At 41.5% G+C, this 14774-nt stretch overlaps 1 protein-coding gene across 1 annotated transcript in view; it reads left to right on the top strand.

Moving 5' to 3' along the window:
- The window catches only part of ANKFN1 (ankyrin repeat and fibronectin type III domain containing 1), a 151113-nt gene that overhangs the window by 31924 nt on the left and 104415 nt on the right, over positions 1-14774 (top strand). The window contains exons 4-5 of the mRNA XM_043584002.1: positions 216-410; positions 2384-2497. Of these exons, the coding sequence (XP_043439937.1) occupies positions 216-410; positions 2384-2497 (309 nt within the window). The remainder of the gene's footprint in view (positions 1-215; positions 411-2383; positions 2498-14774) is intronic.

Here is a 14774-nt window from a genome sequence, read left to right as displayed (position 1 = left end):
GGTGCCTGTGACAAGAGGGCCACAGAGCAATGAGATATCTTAAATGGATGGATTTACCACTACTTCGACGTACTGGAGTCAGTCGGGTAATGAGGAACACGGATCCCACTTAGCCCGGGCATTTTTTAAAGTCCACAGTAGACTCTTAACTACCCCGCCAATGAAGCGGCATTCCCCCAGAAGGAGAAAGGAGTCAGCCATGTCTTTCCCTCCAGTTGTCAGCCTGGAAAGCCGAGCGATGCACCTTGCCACGCTGGTGCAGGAGGCCCAGCAGAGGGTGAGCGAGCTGTCCGCCCAGGTGGAGAACGAAGGACCCAGTCTGGACAACACCGAGAAAGAGAAACAGCTGAAAGCTTGGGAGTGGAGGTGCCGGCTCTACAGACGCATGAGAACGGGCTTCGAGCACGCCAGTGAGTATAAGCAGAGGACTTCTGCATTTAACTAGAAACCAGGTTGGCTGGAGACAGCCAGGCCTTCTTTTACTGACTTTTTTTTTTCTTTTTTTTTGGCAGTTCTGCTACAGGGTCATGGATGGCCGTTGTCAGCCTATTTGGAGCGAGGGCTCTGGGCGACTGTAAAAGGATCTTTTGTCTCGCTTGATTTTCTGGCTCCCGATAGGTTCTCTGACCACAGCCATGAGGCTTCGGTGCTGCTGGCCTGTCTCCACCATCTCACACTCATCTAGAGCTTTCCACCCGATACGCCCTACTGCCTAATAACCTGGATGGTTTGATACCCTAAGTGGCTATATTTTGGGATGTGGAGGTGGAAAATATTTGTTTGCCTATTTGTCCAGTTTCTGCCTTCAACCCAAGTTTAAGTTGTTTTCAACTCTCTCTTGCATTTTTTTTTTATAGGGAGCTTATATAAACCAATCTTCAGTTACTACAGGCGACAGAGGACAGTCAGTCACTGAACTGTGCTTTATCTGTACTTCTGTTCTCATCACCAATTCTTTCCGTTAGTTTAAGAAAAAGCGTTGTTTCTGGATAATACTCATTAGCACTGGAAGGTAATGCTTAGAGCAGCCCCTACTATAAAAATATATAAAAGTCAAACACTTGGGAAATACTAAAATCTTATTCTAAAAGTAGATCTTATTTAAACCACAACAACAAGTGTGGTTGTTGTGACACTCCAGACACACAGTGACTGGAGAATTTGAATATAAGAGAAAGATCAGTTCATTAGTTTGGAAATATCTGCCTCTGCTTTGTGCTATAGATAAAGACAAAAAGTAGTGAAAATCTGGCTTTCTAAAGCAGTGCTAAGTATTGAACCATACCCTAATCCTTTCTCTTAAAGCAAATAGCTTAAGCAACATTCATGGAAGTTTGTTTTCAATATTAACAATCTCTTCAGCAATGCTGATACGTGTTTTTTTAATTAAAAAAAAGACATTCATAAAAAATACATACTTTTGCTTTCAAACACATACAAATACATAATTTGCTTTCAAACTTATTACCTTTGCTTTGTTTTAACTAATAGAATAACTTGCTTAAATAAAGATTTTTTTTACAGAATCTTATTGTAAAATAAATACTTTAGCATTAAAAAAAGACATTCAGCAATAGTTTTAATAAATGCATTTGCTATTGTGCCTCATTTAGGACACAGATTCATACTAGAAGTAGTTATAGTTTTAGACTTACAGCCATTTGGGGGGTAATTTTCTAAATCACAAAACACCTTCTGGGTGTTAAGGAACACCTAAAACTATCAGGAGTCCTTTAAAACCCGAGGTTAATGGGCATGACATCGTCCATGAATTCTTTCTCAGAAAATGTTACTTGATGTAATAGGAGGCAGCATGAGAGCCAGGCCCTGAGCATTCCACACGGGGAGGAGCCCAGAACGGGGCATCCGAAGCCACGGGCTTTGGTCTTAGCTGTGTCTTCACTGCGTCCTTGAACAAGTTAGTGTGGTCTCTTCAGACTGTGGTTTCTTCCTCCTGAACGCGCACACGCTGTTACTTGCCCTTTCTACCCAACAGAGTTGCAAAAAGGCTCCAGTTCAATGATTTACATGAAAATACTTCATGAAATGTACCAGTCTCTATCAACAGTTCCTGCTAACACTTTCTGGCCTCCTCTCCACTGGTCCAGGTCAATCTCCTGTTGTGTTTCCAGGATACTTTGGGAAGGCTTAACTGGTATTATTTACCCCTTCAGAAGATGTTCTAATGCTCAAATAAGATCACAATAGCAACAAATAAAGGCCATTGAGACTTCTAATGAAAATGTTCAAAAGCAAAAGCTATTAGGCTCTACAAACAAATGTTTCCATAGTGTGTGTTTCAGGGTATCCTTTGAAGAGGCGGGAACGTTGTTTGAAAAGGATTTGTGATGTTAAGATCCTTATGTTTTTCCTTCTGTCCCAGGAGCCCCCGAGGTGCCAACCAACGCCTCTCTTATGGTGACCAGCAGCACATCACTCACTGTCAGCTTTCAAGAGCCTCTTAGTGTCAACGCAGCTGTAGTGACCAGATATAAAGGTACTGGACTCCAGATTTATTTTTTTTTCCCCATTGCTTCTTTAAAAACAATCCATTGTTTTTATTTCTGCTGCTGATAGGATTTTTTAATCCCATTTACTTTTTGAGGTGACATATTTGCATAGGCACTCCCGTACAGAGCAAGGGGTTACTGAGAATAAGTCACAGGAAGCATGAACTGCGGGACCAGGCTGTCACTATTCCAAACCTCTCCAAAATATTAATAATTCCATTCTTGTTTGCAGAGGGCCTGTTTTGTGCATAGCATAGCGATGGAGACAAGACTGAGTAAGACACACTGAAGAATCTGTCTCAATCCAAGGAGCTCAGAGAGTGGGAAATGGAACATACTAAGAGGCATATGCATTGATATCTGTAATAGCAGGTAACTAGGGTTGAGGATTTAAAAGAAAAACAGATAAAGATGTTGGGAGTCAGAAAAGAAAGAGGAAAGTAACATGATAGGATCAGAAAAGTTCCAAGGTCGAGGTGGCATTTGGTTTTCAAGGATGTCTAGGATTTGGACCAGAAGATACTGGGGGAGGGGCATCTGGGTGGCTCAGTCGGTTAGGCGTCCGACTCCACATTTCGACTCAGGTCATGATCTTGCAGTTCGTGAGTTCGAGCCCCACATCGGGCTCCATGCTGGCAGTGTGGAGCATGCTTGATTCTCTCTCTCTCTGAGTCTTTCTCTCTCTCTCTCTCTGCACCTCCCAGCTCTCTCTCTCAAAGTAAATAAATACATTTTTAAAAATGTTTTAAAAAAAGAAGGTGCTGATGGGAGGGGGAGGTAGCCTCCAAGTGGAGAAACCTGGGAGCACAGTTGAAGAGCAAGAACATGCTAGAACAGGCAGAGGAGAGCAGGGGAACAGATCATAGCTCCAGGGGAGGTGAGGGCTCACAAGAAGGTTCCGTGAAATCTAAGAGCAGAGAGAGAAACTAGGGCAGGAGGCAGGGGTACAATGACACTTGAATTCAAGATTAAGGAGTTTCGACATTAGATGATGAACTCTGCATACCCCTGAATAAGAGGGGGACAGGATGGGAGGTAGACTATGAAAGACTTAGGTGGCAGTACTGTGTCTGATGCATTGGAAGAGGTGTGGACCTGGAATGAGGAAGTGAGTTAGGAAGCTATTCGGGAGAGCTGCTGGCAGCCAGACATAGCTGCTACAGCATCACCTGGAGGGAAGACAGGGAGTCCAGAGGAGAAAGCAGCAGAGCGAGGCTGCGATAAGAACAGTCGAGGCTGCGGAGCGCCTACTGTATGCCAGGCACTGTTTAAAACCTCCGTGTGTATTAGCTCTGTGTAATCTCACAAGAACCCTGGAGATGGGCACTGTTAGCACTTCTGCTTTGTGGATGAGGAACCCGAGGCAGCGAGGTTAAGGAGCTTGGCTAAAGACTCCAGTAGAGCTACACATATCACGTTATGTTGATTCCTGAACACGGTGGACAAAAAAGGGAGAAAGTCATTTTCCTGATTATACCCTGCACAGTCCTAAAACCTGATAAAGCCGTCCGTGCATATTCCAAGACGCCAGGCCACGAGGCAGAATTCCTGTCCAAGCGGTGATTCCTTTCTCCCGCCCAGGGCCTAGTCCCAGGAGAATCTTCTTTGTCTGCAGAAATGACTCTGCCCACACCCTGTAGCCTTCTGAGATACTTGGGATTTTCCAGATGACTCCACTCTGTAATACCTTAGGTAAGGCAGCATAGAATTGGTTACCACTTGGAGTTTTCTTATCAAAAAGAGAGCAGCCTCGGGGTACGGGTGACACCAGACAAATGAAGCCACCCAGGACAGCCCCCTACAGCCATCCTTTGATACAATTCTGACACTTTGTTGGGGTCTCTGCTCTGCGGAGATTTCCTGAAGTCTAGAGCTCGTGTTTGCGGGCAGTGTCAGACTTGGGCATTTTCCTCTCTTTCTACCTCGCTCCAGCTCAGGTTTTTTGATGAAGGGTTTCGTCAGTGCTGCCAAACTTGCCATTTTCTTCTTACATTTGATTAGTGAACAATCGGAAGCTGATTCATCCAGACCGTCCGCTATTTAATACTCGCCCATGAGGCCTGCAAACTCTATCAGCATTCACGTAGTAACACGTCTCATCTCAGGAGACTTGCGTTTGGGTGAGGTTGAAATGAAAGCCACAAGTGGGTTCTGCTGGTGACTGGAGGGGATTAATTAAGCATTATAAATAGAATTGTCTGTTGCATTATGGAGTAGGTTTCCTTGTGTTAATTTATAAGGTCATAAATTGAGTCCTTAACCTGACCACTCTCAAGGGTTATTTAAAACAGCTGGCAGCCTCCTGTACCCGGAGACGGGACAGTTTTTAATTCAGGAGTTGAAGTAATTATTTAATTATGGAAATATTAGCAAAATTACCCTGAAACAAGGCGAGTTATTTTGTTTGCTTTAGAAAAGAAGAAACAAGGGAGAAATCCACGGAATGAGATGTCAGTTATCTAATTGTTTAGAGGGAAGACTTAACCCTGCAGTATTTAGGGTTTGGAACAAATCTCACCCTGCTCTCTAGAATTTCTGGGTTCACAAAACCTCAACCCTATTTTGACAACCGGATGTTCTCCCCTTCACACTTGAGCCCTGTGTTTGAAAGAAAATATGAATCCTTTGGTTCCTCACTTGCATATGCTCAACTCATCAACATATTTGGGGTTGTTGTTTTTTTTTTTTAAGAGTTTGTTGACATCCAGAAATCTTTTTAAGAGCATCTCTTTACAAGACCCGTGCAGGCCCTGGCGATGAAAGGGGCCATGCAACCAGGCCGATTGTCATCACAACTTGGACATTAAAGGCATCAATTTCAGTTTAAAACCATGGAAACAGTTCTGAGTAAGACCCACTGGAGTTTTCCGCCTGCCTCTCCCCTAAATGCAGGAAAATGAGGCTAAGGGAACGACTTGTCTGTTTCTAGGTGTTTCCTTCTTGGATTCAAAGAGCTCTTGCATCTTTTGGTCCCATCTCACCAATTTTCATGGTTTACAGAGCCAGACTAGAGTTATTTCAAATGCTCTGATGCTTTGGACAATTGCCAGGACCTCATTTCACATTTTCTCCTCGCTGTGTTGGGTAACCTGTCTGAAGCTCTCATTTGCACAGGATGTGTCATTTCTCTGCAGCCCCAAAGCAGAGAACATTTGCAAAAGTGATTTTGCTGCTCTTTGCTGGGTTAGGAATGGAAAGGAAGGTAACCTCTAACAGGTGCAGTGCAGCATCTGTTTTCCATCCATAGGATGAATTCTTTTCTATGTTTGTTGTTGTTGTTGTTGTTGTTGTTGTTGTGTGTTTTTTAGAGCAGGGCCTGACGTGGCACCCTTTGGGGTTTGCCAATGATGAGACGCTACAGTAGCTGTTCCAGTGGGTGTGGGCAGGACACTGGTTTGGTTGGTGCCCTTCCCCATCTTTTCTCACCGTGTCATCCAGCAGATTAGAAACCACCACCCTAATTCCTTCCTACAAAGGCTTGTAATAGCAAACCATTTAACTGCTCTGCCTTTGATGACATTTTCTACAAAAAAAAAAAAAAAAAAAATGAAATGAAATTAAATGAAAAAAAATTTCTCCTTGCAGAGATTGCCAGGACCTGGTATTATATCCACTCCAGCAAAGCCCAGGCCGGTGTTTCTGCCAACCACTACCTCCAACTTCTTTCCCAGAAAGAAAGGAAGTTAGAGAATTTCAGAGAGATGTCTGGGAGCACTGTAGCTTCTAGGAAAGAGAGTCTACCATTTGTACATGAAAACCCTAGGGGTTGATAATTTATAATTATAGTGTGAACTTGACCATGATTTGATCATTGGGGCCATCTCTTCACAAGACTTGAGAAAAACCTGACCTCCTGGGACTTAGGTGGACATTGCTTGGTATTTATATTATTTTTACCCCTTCTATTATTTTTTTCCCTCCACCTTATAATTAGAAAGATATTTTGCCTACCAACAAAATTCATTGCTCTAAGGACTAGAATTATTGTCCATGTTTAATTAATTGAAGAATTAATCTGATCATAATATGAGGAGGCTACCCTCATTACTAGATTGAAGGGATTAAATTCCACAAAACAAAAGGATTTATCATTTTAGTTAGCCCGTTTGGGCAGGGGTGAGACCAGAGGTTTGCAGATGAGAGCTCCTAGGAGAGGCTGAAGATGTTACGTCTGAAGGACATGAAACTCAGCGGATTAACATTTTTTGCATGCAAGTGAAAATGTGGAAATAAATTCAGCAGCTAAATGTATGAGGAGGAAAAACAGCAGGTCCAATGAGAGGGAGGGAACAGCAACACTATAATAATATATGTTGTAAAACATAGTCTTTTTGCATTTTCCTCACTTAGGTTTTTAACCTGCAAACAAGGAAGTACAGGTTATATAAAAGACAAAGTAAAACAATTTACTCTTTCCTCCAATGTGACACCCCATCACTAAATTAATCTCTGTTACGAGTCCAGTGTATGTCCTTATAAATCTTTTCTTGATGTATGTACATGCATGTATAAGCACACAGATGTATGGTTTTGTTTGTGTGCACTAATATAAAATTATCACACCGTGTAATCTTACAACTACATTTATTTTTAATTCAACAATGTAGCACACATATCAATCTATCTTTCTGTGTCAGTGTGTTTGGATCTTCATTCTTTTAAAAAAAATTTTTTTTTCAAGGTTTATTCATCTTTCAGAGACAGAGAGAGGCAAAGCATGAGTGGGGTAGGGACAGAGAGAGAGGGAGACACAGAATCCCAAGTGGGCTCCAGGCTCTAAGCTGTCCCTACAGAGCCTGACATGGGGTTCAAACTCACAGACTGCGAGATCATGACCTGAGCCAAAGTCGGACACTTAACGGACTGAGCCACCCAGGCGCCCCTTCATTCTTTTTAACAATTGTATAGTATTCCTATTCCCTGGCTAGAAGTGCTATAATTTATCTAATTACTCTTCCACTAATAGCCATAGGTTGTGTCCATTTTTTTTTTCTATTATATGATGTTATAATCCTTGTATGTGTCTCTGTTTTACTTGCAACAATATTTCCTTCTGGGATCGTTAACTAGAAGTGGGAAGGTTTATGCATTCACATTCTTTGTCTCACTCACCTATCTATGCCCATTGTTTTGTTTTGTTTTGTTTTTTTATCTACACCCATTGTTAACCTTAAAAATAAAACTGCCATTTACTTCACCAGCAAAACTGGGTTCATTTAGCGAAAGTAGAGGGTTGCAACTCGGGATAAGCAAGCTACAACAAGTCCAAAGAGCTAAGCAGAGGAACACTCTTCAAAGAGGAAAGTGAGGGAAGCTGAGAGGAGCTGTTATAAACCAAAAATCCACTGGAGTAAACTGGGAGTTTGAAGTATAGCGGCTTTTCATTGGCTGAGTTGTGAGGTCTCTCATTGGCTGAGCTGTTGCTGGGGCAAGAGAAAAACCTTTCTTCCTTCTGCTGGGGTAGTAAAGCAGTAGCTGAAGTAGGAGAGACTTCCTGTTGGGTTTGTAATTGACAATGAGTGGTAGGGTGTGAGAGCTCCCCCTTCTGGCCTCCCCAATCCACTTTAAACGGCATTTCCTTTTATTGATTTTCACACCATATAGTAACTTTACAGTATATTTTAACATCTGGTAGGGCGAGTCCCTCCCCAGGGTAATCTTTTTCAAAATGTCTCAGTTAGTTGCACACATGTTCCCTTCCAAACGGATTTTAGAATTGGCTTGTCAAGTTTAAGTGAAAAAATCTTATTGGAGTAGCATCATATTCCTAAGTTAATTTGGAGAAAGCCTTTCCATCCATGACATGTCTTCCTAATCAAGTTGAATTTTACATATTCAGGAAGGTTTAATAATTTTCTTTATATGGGCCTTCTACATTTCCCATTAAGTTTCATGCCGCATATATTTTACAGGTTTCATGACTATTATGAATCAACTCTCTTTTCAAGATATTCTCTAATTGGCTATTGTAGGACAATAGAAGAGCTAGTGCTAGTTCAAAAGAAATCTTTAGTTGGTTGCTTTGCTGAGCTCTGTTAGTAACTTTTTTTTTCTTCAGTAGATTGTCTTGCATCTTATGCTTTTTTTGCTATGTCATCTTCAAGTAAGGATCATTTTGTCCTTTCCAGTACTTTTCATTCTTTCCTGGATCTCACTTCATCAACGAGAATCAATGTGATTTCTGATTCCCAATACATTGTGTGCAGTAAGTGGGACAGTAGCTATCCTTCTCTCCTACCTGCTTTTGTCAATGCGCATCTAGTATTTTACCATCTTTTTAAGTTTATTTATTTATTTTGAGAGAGAGAGAGTGCAGGAGCAGGGAAGGGGAGGGGCAGAGAGAGAGGGAGGAAGAGAAAATCCCAAGAAGGCTCCACACCATCAATGCAGACATAGGGCTCAAACCCACGAGCCACGAGATCATGACCTGAGCCAAAATCAAGAGTCAGACACTTAACCAACAGAACCACCCAGGCACGCCTAATATTTTACCATTACGTATGATCTCTAGGAGAGGTTTCTGGTAGACAGCCTTTGCCAAATTAAGGAATTTGGATTATGATTATTGATATAGCATTGAACATAATTTTTAAATCTCCTCTGTGATTATGGTCCCTTTAGTATTTCAAAAGTCACGTATATGTGCCCTTTCTTTTACAATTGTTGAACTTTTGTTATTTTATTGGTTTGTTTGAAGAATTAACATTCTTAATTCATAAAACCTATTTCTTGCTTATTTTCTAATTCATTAATTTCTGGCTTTAGCTTTGCCAGTTCCTGATGTTTTCTGTTGGTTTACTTTATTCTTTCTTTCCTGTTTTTTTTTTTTTAATTTGAAAAGTTCATTTACTTGTTCCTTTATTTTTCTTGTTTTCCAATCCATGTATTTAAGGCTATAAATTTTCCCCTATCTTGTTCATATCCAGAAAGTTTAAAGCAAGGTGCTATAATCATTTATTTCTAAGCAATTTGTAATTCCCACTTTAAGCAGAGTTTTTAGGCAAGCCGTTTTAAACTTATAAATGACCATATATTTTGCTATATTTTTATTATTAATTTCTAATTTTATTATTTTAAGAAAAAATTTTAATGTGCTCTGTATACTGTTGAGATATTCTAAAACTCTTATTTGTAGCTAGCCAATCAATCTGTGTATATGCACTGGATTTGGTGTTTGAAAAGAATGTGTGAACTCCATTGGGTATATAGTGTGAATGTGTAGATGTTGTTTAAATCCCCATCTTTTTCCAAAGTGTTTGTCCCTTTGATCTTTGATCTCTGAGAAGCTGCTTTATTTGTCTTGCTTAACGCTGTTTGCTTCAACTATTTTGTTTGTGATTAACTGTGCTTTCTCTCTTCCCATTTGCCTGCTGTCTTTCCATCTTTTTATGTGCATCCTTCCCATGACATTTCAGATACATTTATCTCTCATAAAGAGTATATAGTTATATTTATTTACTTGAACGGAAGGTCTGTCTCTTTTTATGTATACTTTTTATTTTTATTTTTGTCTAAAGTGATCTAAGAATGGGATTAAAAAACAAATTTGCACTGAAGGATTTATAATACAGAAAAAAAGTTATTTGCCCCATTATTCCTACCCTACTCTTCAGAGCCAGCCAGCTTTAATTCCTCTAGTTCTCATAATTACCTGTCTACTTTAATTAATATGCCTCTATGGCTCTTACTTGATACATCAATTGCAGGTCTTATATGTGCAATTATAACTATAACAGAAAAGAATTTAACTCTCTCATAATACCACCCTCATCTACAGTCCCTGATTCTCTCAACGTAATTATATTTCTATTTTTAGTTAAGTCAACAATGTTTATACTATTATGAGTGTGCACACTTTTGGTTCGTTTTTTTGTTTTTTGTTTTGGTTGTTGTTGTTTTTAGCTAAAGTCCTTACTCTCTTTCAGTAACCTTAGTTTTCACCTGATGTCTCTTTTTGGTCCCAGGACCCCATCTAAGACCTTACATGACATTTACACATCATACCACCTTGGGCTCCTTTGGCAGACAGTTTCTCAGACTGTCCTTGTTTTTGATGATCTTGATAATTTTGAGGAAGACTGGTCAGGTATTTTGTAGAATGTGCCTCTATTGGACATGACTGATATCTTTCTTCATGATTAGACTAGGGATATGGGTTTGGGGGCAGAAGACCACAGAGATAAAGTTTTAGCTAGCCATTTTCAACCCATCATATCAAGAGTACATGCTCCCAACAGGACTCATCACTATTGATGTTGGCCTTGATCGCCTGGCTGAGATGTGTCTGTCTGGTTTCTCCACTGTAAAGTTACTTCTTCCATCCTGTTTTTTTGGAGGGAAGTCACTATGTGCAGTCTACACTGAATGTGTAAGTTTTGACATTGCCAAGTCACATAGTGTACTATGATTTCCTTACCTATGTATTTTCCTCAAATCTCTAATAGCCTCTTTTCTCTTTCCTACCCTACTGGCCATTATCATATTCAAAATTTGTTTCAAATGATCCTTTCAGAGTGTAGGACCTATTTTCCCAAGAATAGCACCTATTTTCCCTCCTCAAGTGCCATCTACTCAAGTTCCACTTTATAATAATAACTCACTGGGTTTGCATTAAGGACACGCAAATCAAAACCACCGTGAAATATTGCCATATGCCAATCAGAGCAGCAAAAAAAATTGAAAATAGTTGACAACACCACATGGCAAGGATGCAGAGACATGGGATCACTCATCCATTGCTGGTGGGAATGTAAAATGATACAGGCACTCTGAAAAGCAGTTTGACAATCTTTTTTAAAAAAAGAAGCATGCAATACCATACATCCCACAAACTGGTAGGCATTTATTCCAGAAAAATGAAAACTTGTGTTCATATAAAAACCTGTTCACAACTGTTTATAGTAGCTTTATCTGTAATAATCAAAAACTGGAAACAATCCAATTTGGTGAATGGTTAAACTAAATGTGGTATGTCTGTACCATGGAATAATATTCAGCAATGAAAAGGAACAGAGTATCAGGACACACAACGGCCTGGATGAATCTCTAGAGGATTATGTTGAGTGAAAATGCCAGTGAATAAAGGCTACATAGTATATTGTTCCGTGTATAGAACACTCTTGAAATAACAAAACTATAGAAATATACAACAGGTTAGTGGCTGCTAAGGATCAAAGAGGAAACAAGGAGGTGGAAAATGGGCATGTAGGCTCACTTTGTTTTCTAGCTAATGGATATATTTTTAAATACTGTACCTTGTTTCCCTTTTGAAGGATTTGAAGAGAAAAATGATAGGCAGGCATAGGCGCCATTTGGCATTTTGATTCAATCTCCAGGTCACTTCTCCCTGTTACCCAGACTATGCTTAGTAAACATGACCTAATACTAATATTACCCTAAGCCAACATTATGAAAGCATATCTGCTGTTTCCAAAAATTATGTAAGTTACCTAGGGACAAACATGAAATGGGTTTTTATATCAGCTGGTGAAGGATTATTCTTGACACTGATTTCTTCTTCTTCCTGTTTTATTTGGAAAATCATAGATCCATAGAGAAATAGTAGTTTTTGGAATATTTGAGTTTTTTACTAAGGTATGATGAGTTCCTTGAAGGCACAAATCGTGTCTTTTTTCCCCCTCACCTCCTACAGTACGGTAGCATTGACCACCTTTCTGTTCTTAAAGCAGTTTTCCCCTACCACAGGACCTTTGCACATGATGATCCCTCTGCCTGGAACTGATCCTCCCATTCCCTGACCATTGATTGTTCAGATCTCTATTAAAAGTCATTTCTTGGGGTGCCTGGGTGGCTCAGTCAGTTGAGCATGTGACTTCGGCTCAGGTCATGATCTTGCCACCTGTGAGTTCAAGCCCCACATCGGGCTCTGTGCTGACAGCTCAGAGCCTGGAGCCTGCTTTGGATTCTGTGTCTCCCTCTCTCTCTCTGCCCCTTCCCCACTAATGCTCTTTGTCTCTTAAAAATAAATAAATGTTAAAAAAAATTTTAAGGTCATTTCTTCAGAGAGGCATTTCTAAGTATTTCATATAAATCATGCCTAATGAGTTCTATCATGCCTTTCAAAATAATGTTCACAAATCACAAACATCTATTTTTGCAGTATATTTTTAAGTTTAAATAGGTTTCTTTATTATAGAACTTTTTAGAGCCTCTAGTATCTAATACATCCAGTAAATTATTGGCCAAATTTCATTTGACCGTCATTGGAAGTTCATGGGAACCCTGAGTATATTTAGAACAGGTATTCTCCAACAAAGCTGCCCATTAGAATCACCTTCGGGTCCATGCCAGGGCCTCTTCCAAGACCAATCAAATCTGAGTCTTTGCAGGGCAGAGACCCGAGCACAGATACCCTTCAAGTGTTGCTAGGTCATTCTAATGTGCAACCAGGCTGTGCATGTGTGGTCATGTCTTCAACATGGGTCTCTCCCATCAGACTGGAAGCCTTATGTAAACAGCGATGTCTTGTTCATCTCTGTATTCCTAGAACTTGGCACAGGGCTTAACATATATATTACATAGTTAGCCATTCAGTGAATTCATTGTGAGTCAAAATGAACGTGATAAACACAGACCCCCTCTTTGTAGGGCTTGGAGGGCTTATGTGGGGAAGGAAGGCTCACCAATATAAGAATTCACTTTGCAGCATAAAGAGAGTAAGGCCCACTGAGGCTGGAGTTTTTAACTGGCTTAGTCCAACACTGTCTTTTACTGAGCCTCACCGCTCACCCCTTTCCTTCACAACTCCACAGTTCTTCTTGGACGCCACCCACCTCCACCTCCCTCTCCTCTCCCCCCACCCCTATTTCCCTCCCCTCCCCCCACCACCTTCAGTTTCATCCTCCTGCACCCTGCTGGCTCCCCCAAGCTCACTGTCTTCAACGCGGTCGCCACCGGAAAGTCTCCGCAAAGGTGACCGCATCAGTACTGAGTCGAGTGGCTTATTTCTCCTCCTCCCCCTCACACACCCCTCCAGAACTTTGGAGCCATGAAGCCTCTTGGCCGAGAGGGAGGCCCACCAGGCAGCTCTTTATTGCCATGCAACTGTGAGATTCCTCCCCACGCTTCCTCCTGGGGAAAAGTCAGCCTGCCAGTGGAGATTTAACGGCGGAGCAGTGCTCGGTGACGTGCCAAGCCTCCCCCCTCAGCCCCCCCAACCAGCCCCATCACCACCCCCGGACTGAACAAACTGTATCACTTACCCCCTGGGAGCCTGGCCGTTGCTGAGCCCAGACGCCACAGGGGCTGGTGAGTTTCCAGTGGCCACAGAGGCAGGTCTCCACTCAAGGCACAGCTCTGTCCACGATGGCCCCACTGGGCACACAGCTGGCACTGCAGGTGATGAGCCGCTTCCGGGCCACCTTGTCCCCTTGGAGATTTTCTCTTGATCCCTTTTTGGCCAGATCCCTTTGCAGTATTATAGTTTGTCAATAGTCCGCGACTGCTTTCTAGAATTTCTCTCTGGGAGAAAGTGTGTTTTTCTAAGAAATAGGTGTTCTAGCCTGAAGCCTAATTTCATGTGAGGGCTCAAAAATGAAACAAAAATAATCACCCTCAAGTCTGGAAGCTGAGGGGCCTCTCCACGCCGTGAGGAGTGCTTCCTTTTGGGAGGTGGGAGGCAGGGGTGGTCCTTTGCGCTTCTCAAATAAAATTTTTCCAATTATAAAAAATAATGTATGCTCCTTCTATCAGCCAGAGTCCCAGCAGAAACAGAAGTACAGTCAGCTTGAAGTCTGAAGTAATTTTAATGAAGGGATTATTTACAGAGAAGTGGGCAGGGTTCGTGAATGGACAAGGGATAGCAAGGCACCCAGGACTAGCTGGATGGGGAAGCCTTTATCACCCCTACACTCGGAGGGAGATGGGGGAGCGCTGGGGCGGGGACACCATCAGGAGCTGCCACCTGAAGGGACGCTGTGTGTAAGAATCAGGCTCCTGGAGACATAGAGCAGGTCAGTAAAGGTCAAAGTTTTTTTTCTGGTGAAAAGAGGGTTGGGGACAAATGGAAAAACCAGTGTCATAATTATAGAACGCTGCAAAGAACAGAATATAAACAAAGAAACAAATCAGTTACCCTCAGTCCTACAGCCCAAAGAAATCTCCTTGGAGGAACTTTTGGTAATTTTGGACCCCATAATAAGTTGAGATCATAAATTTAACAACAATAGTGAACATTTTTGAAGCCCATAGCACATGCCAGGTGTGGAGTCAAGGCTTTAGAAACGTTGCTTCTTCTATCCCTCA

Source organism: Prionailurus bengalensis, chromosome E1 (genome assembly GCF_016509475.1).
Source record: "Prionailurus bengalensis isolate Pbe53 chromosome E1, Fcat_Pben_1.1_paternal_pri, whole genome shotgun sequence".
NCBI lineage: Eukaryota > Metazoa > Chordata > Mammalia > Carnivora > Felidae > Prionailurus > Prionailurus bengalensis.
The sequence above is the reverse complement of the archived record's forward strand: the minus strand, read 5'-3'. Positions and strand labels throughout refer to the sequence as shown.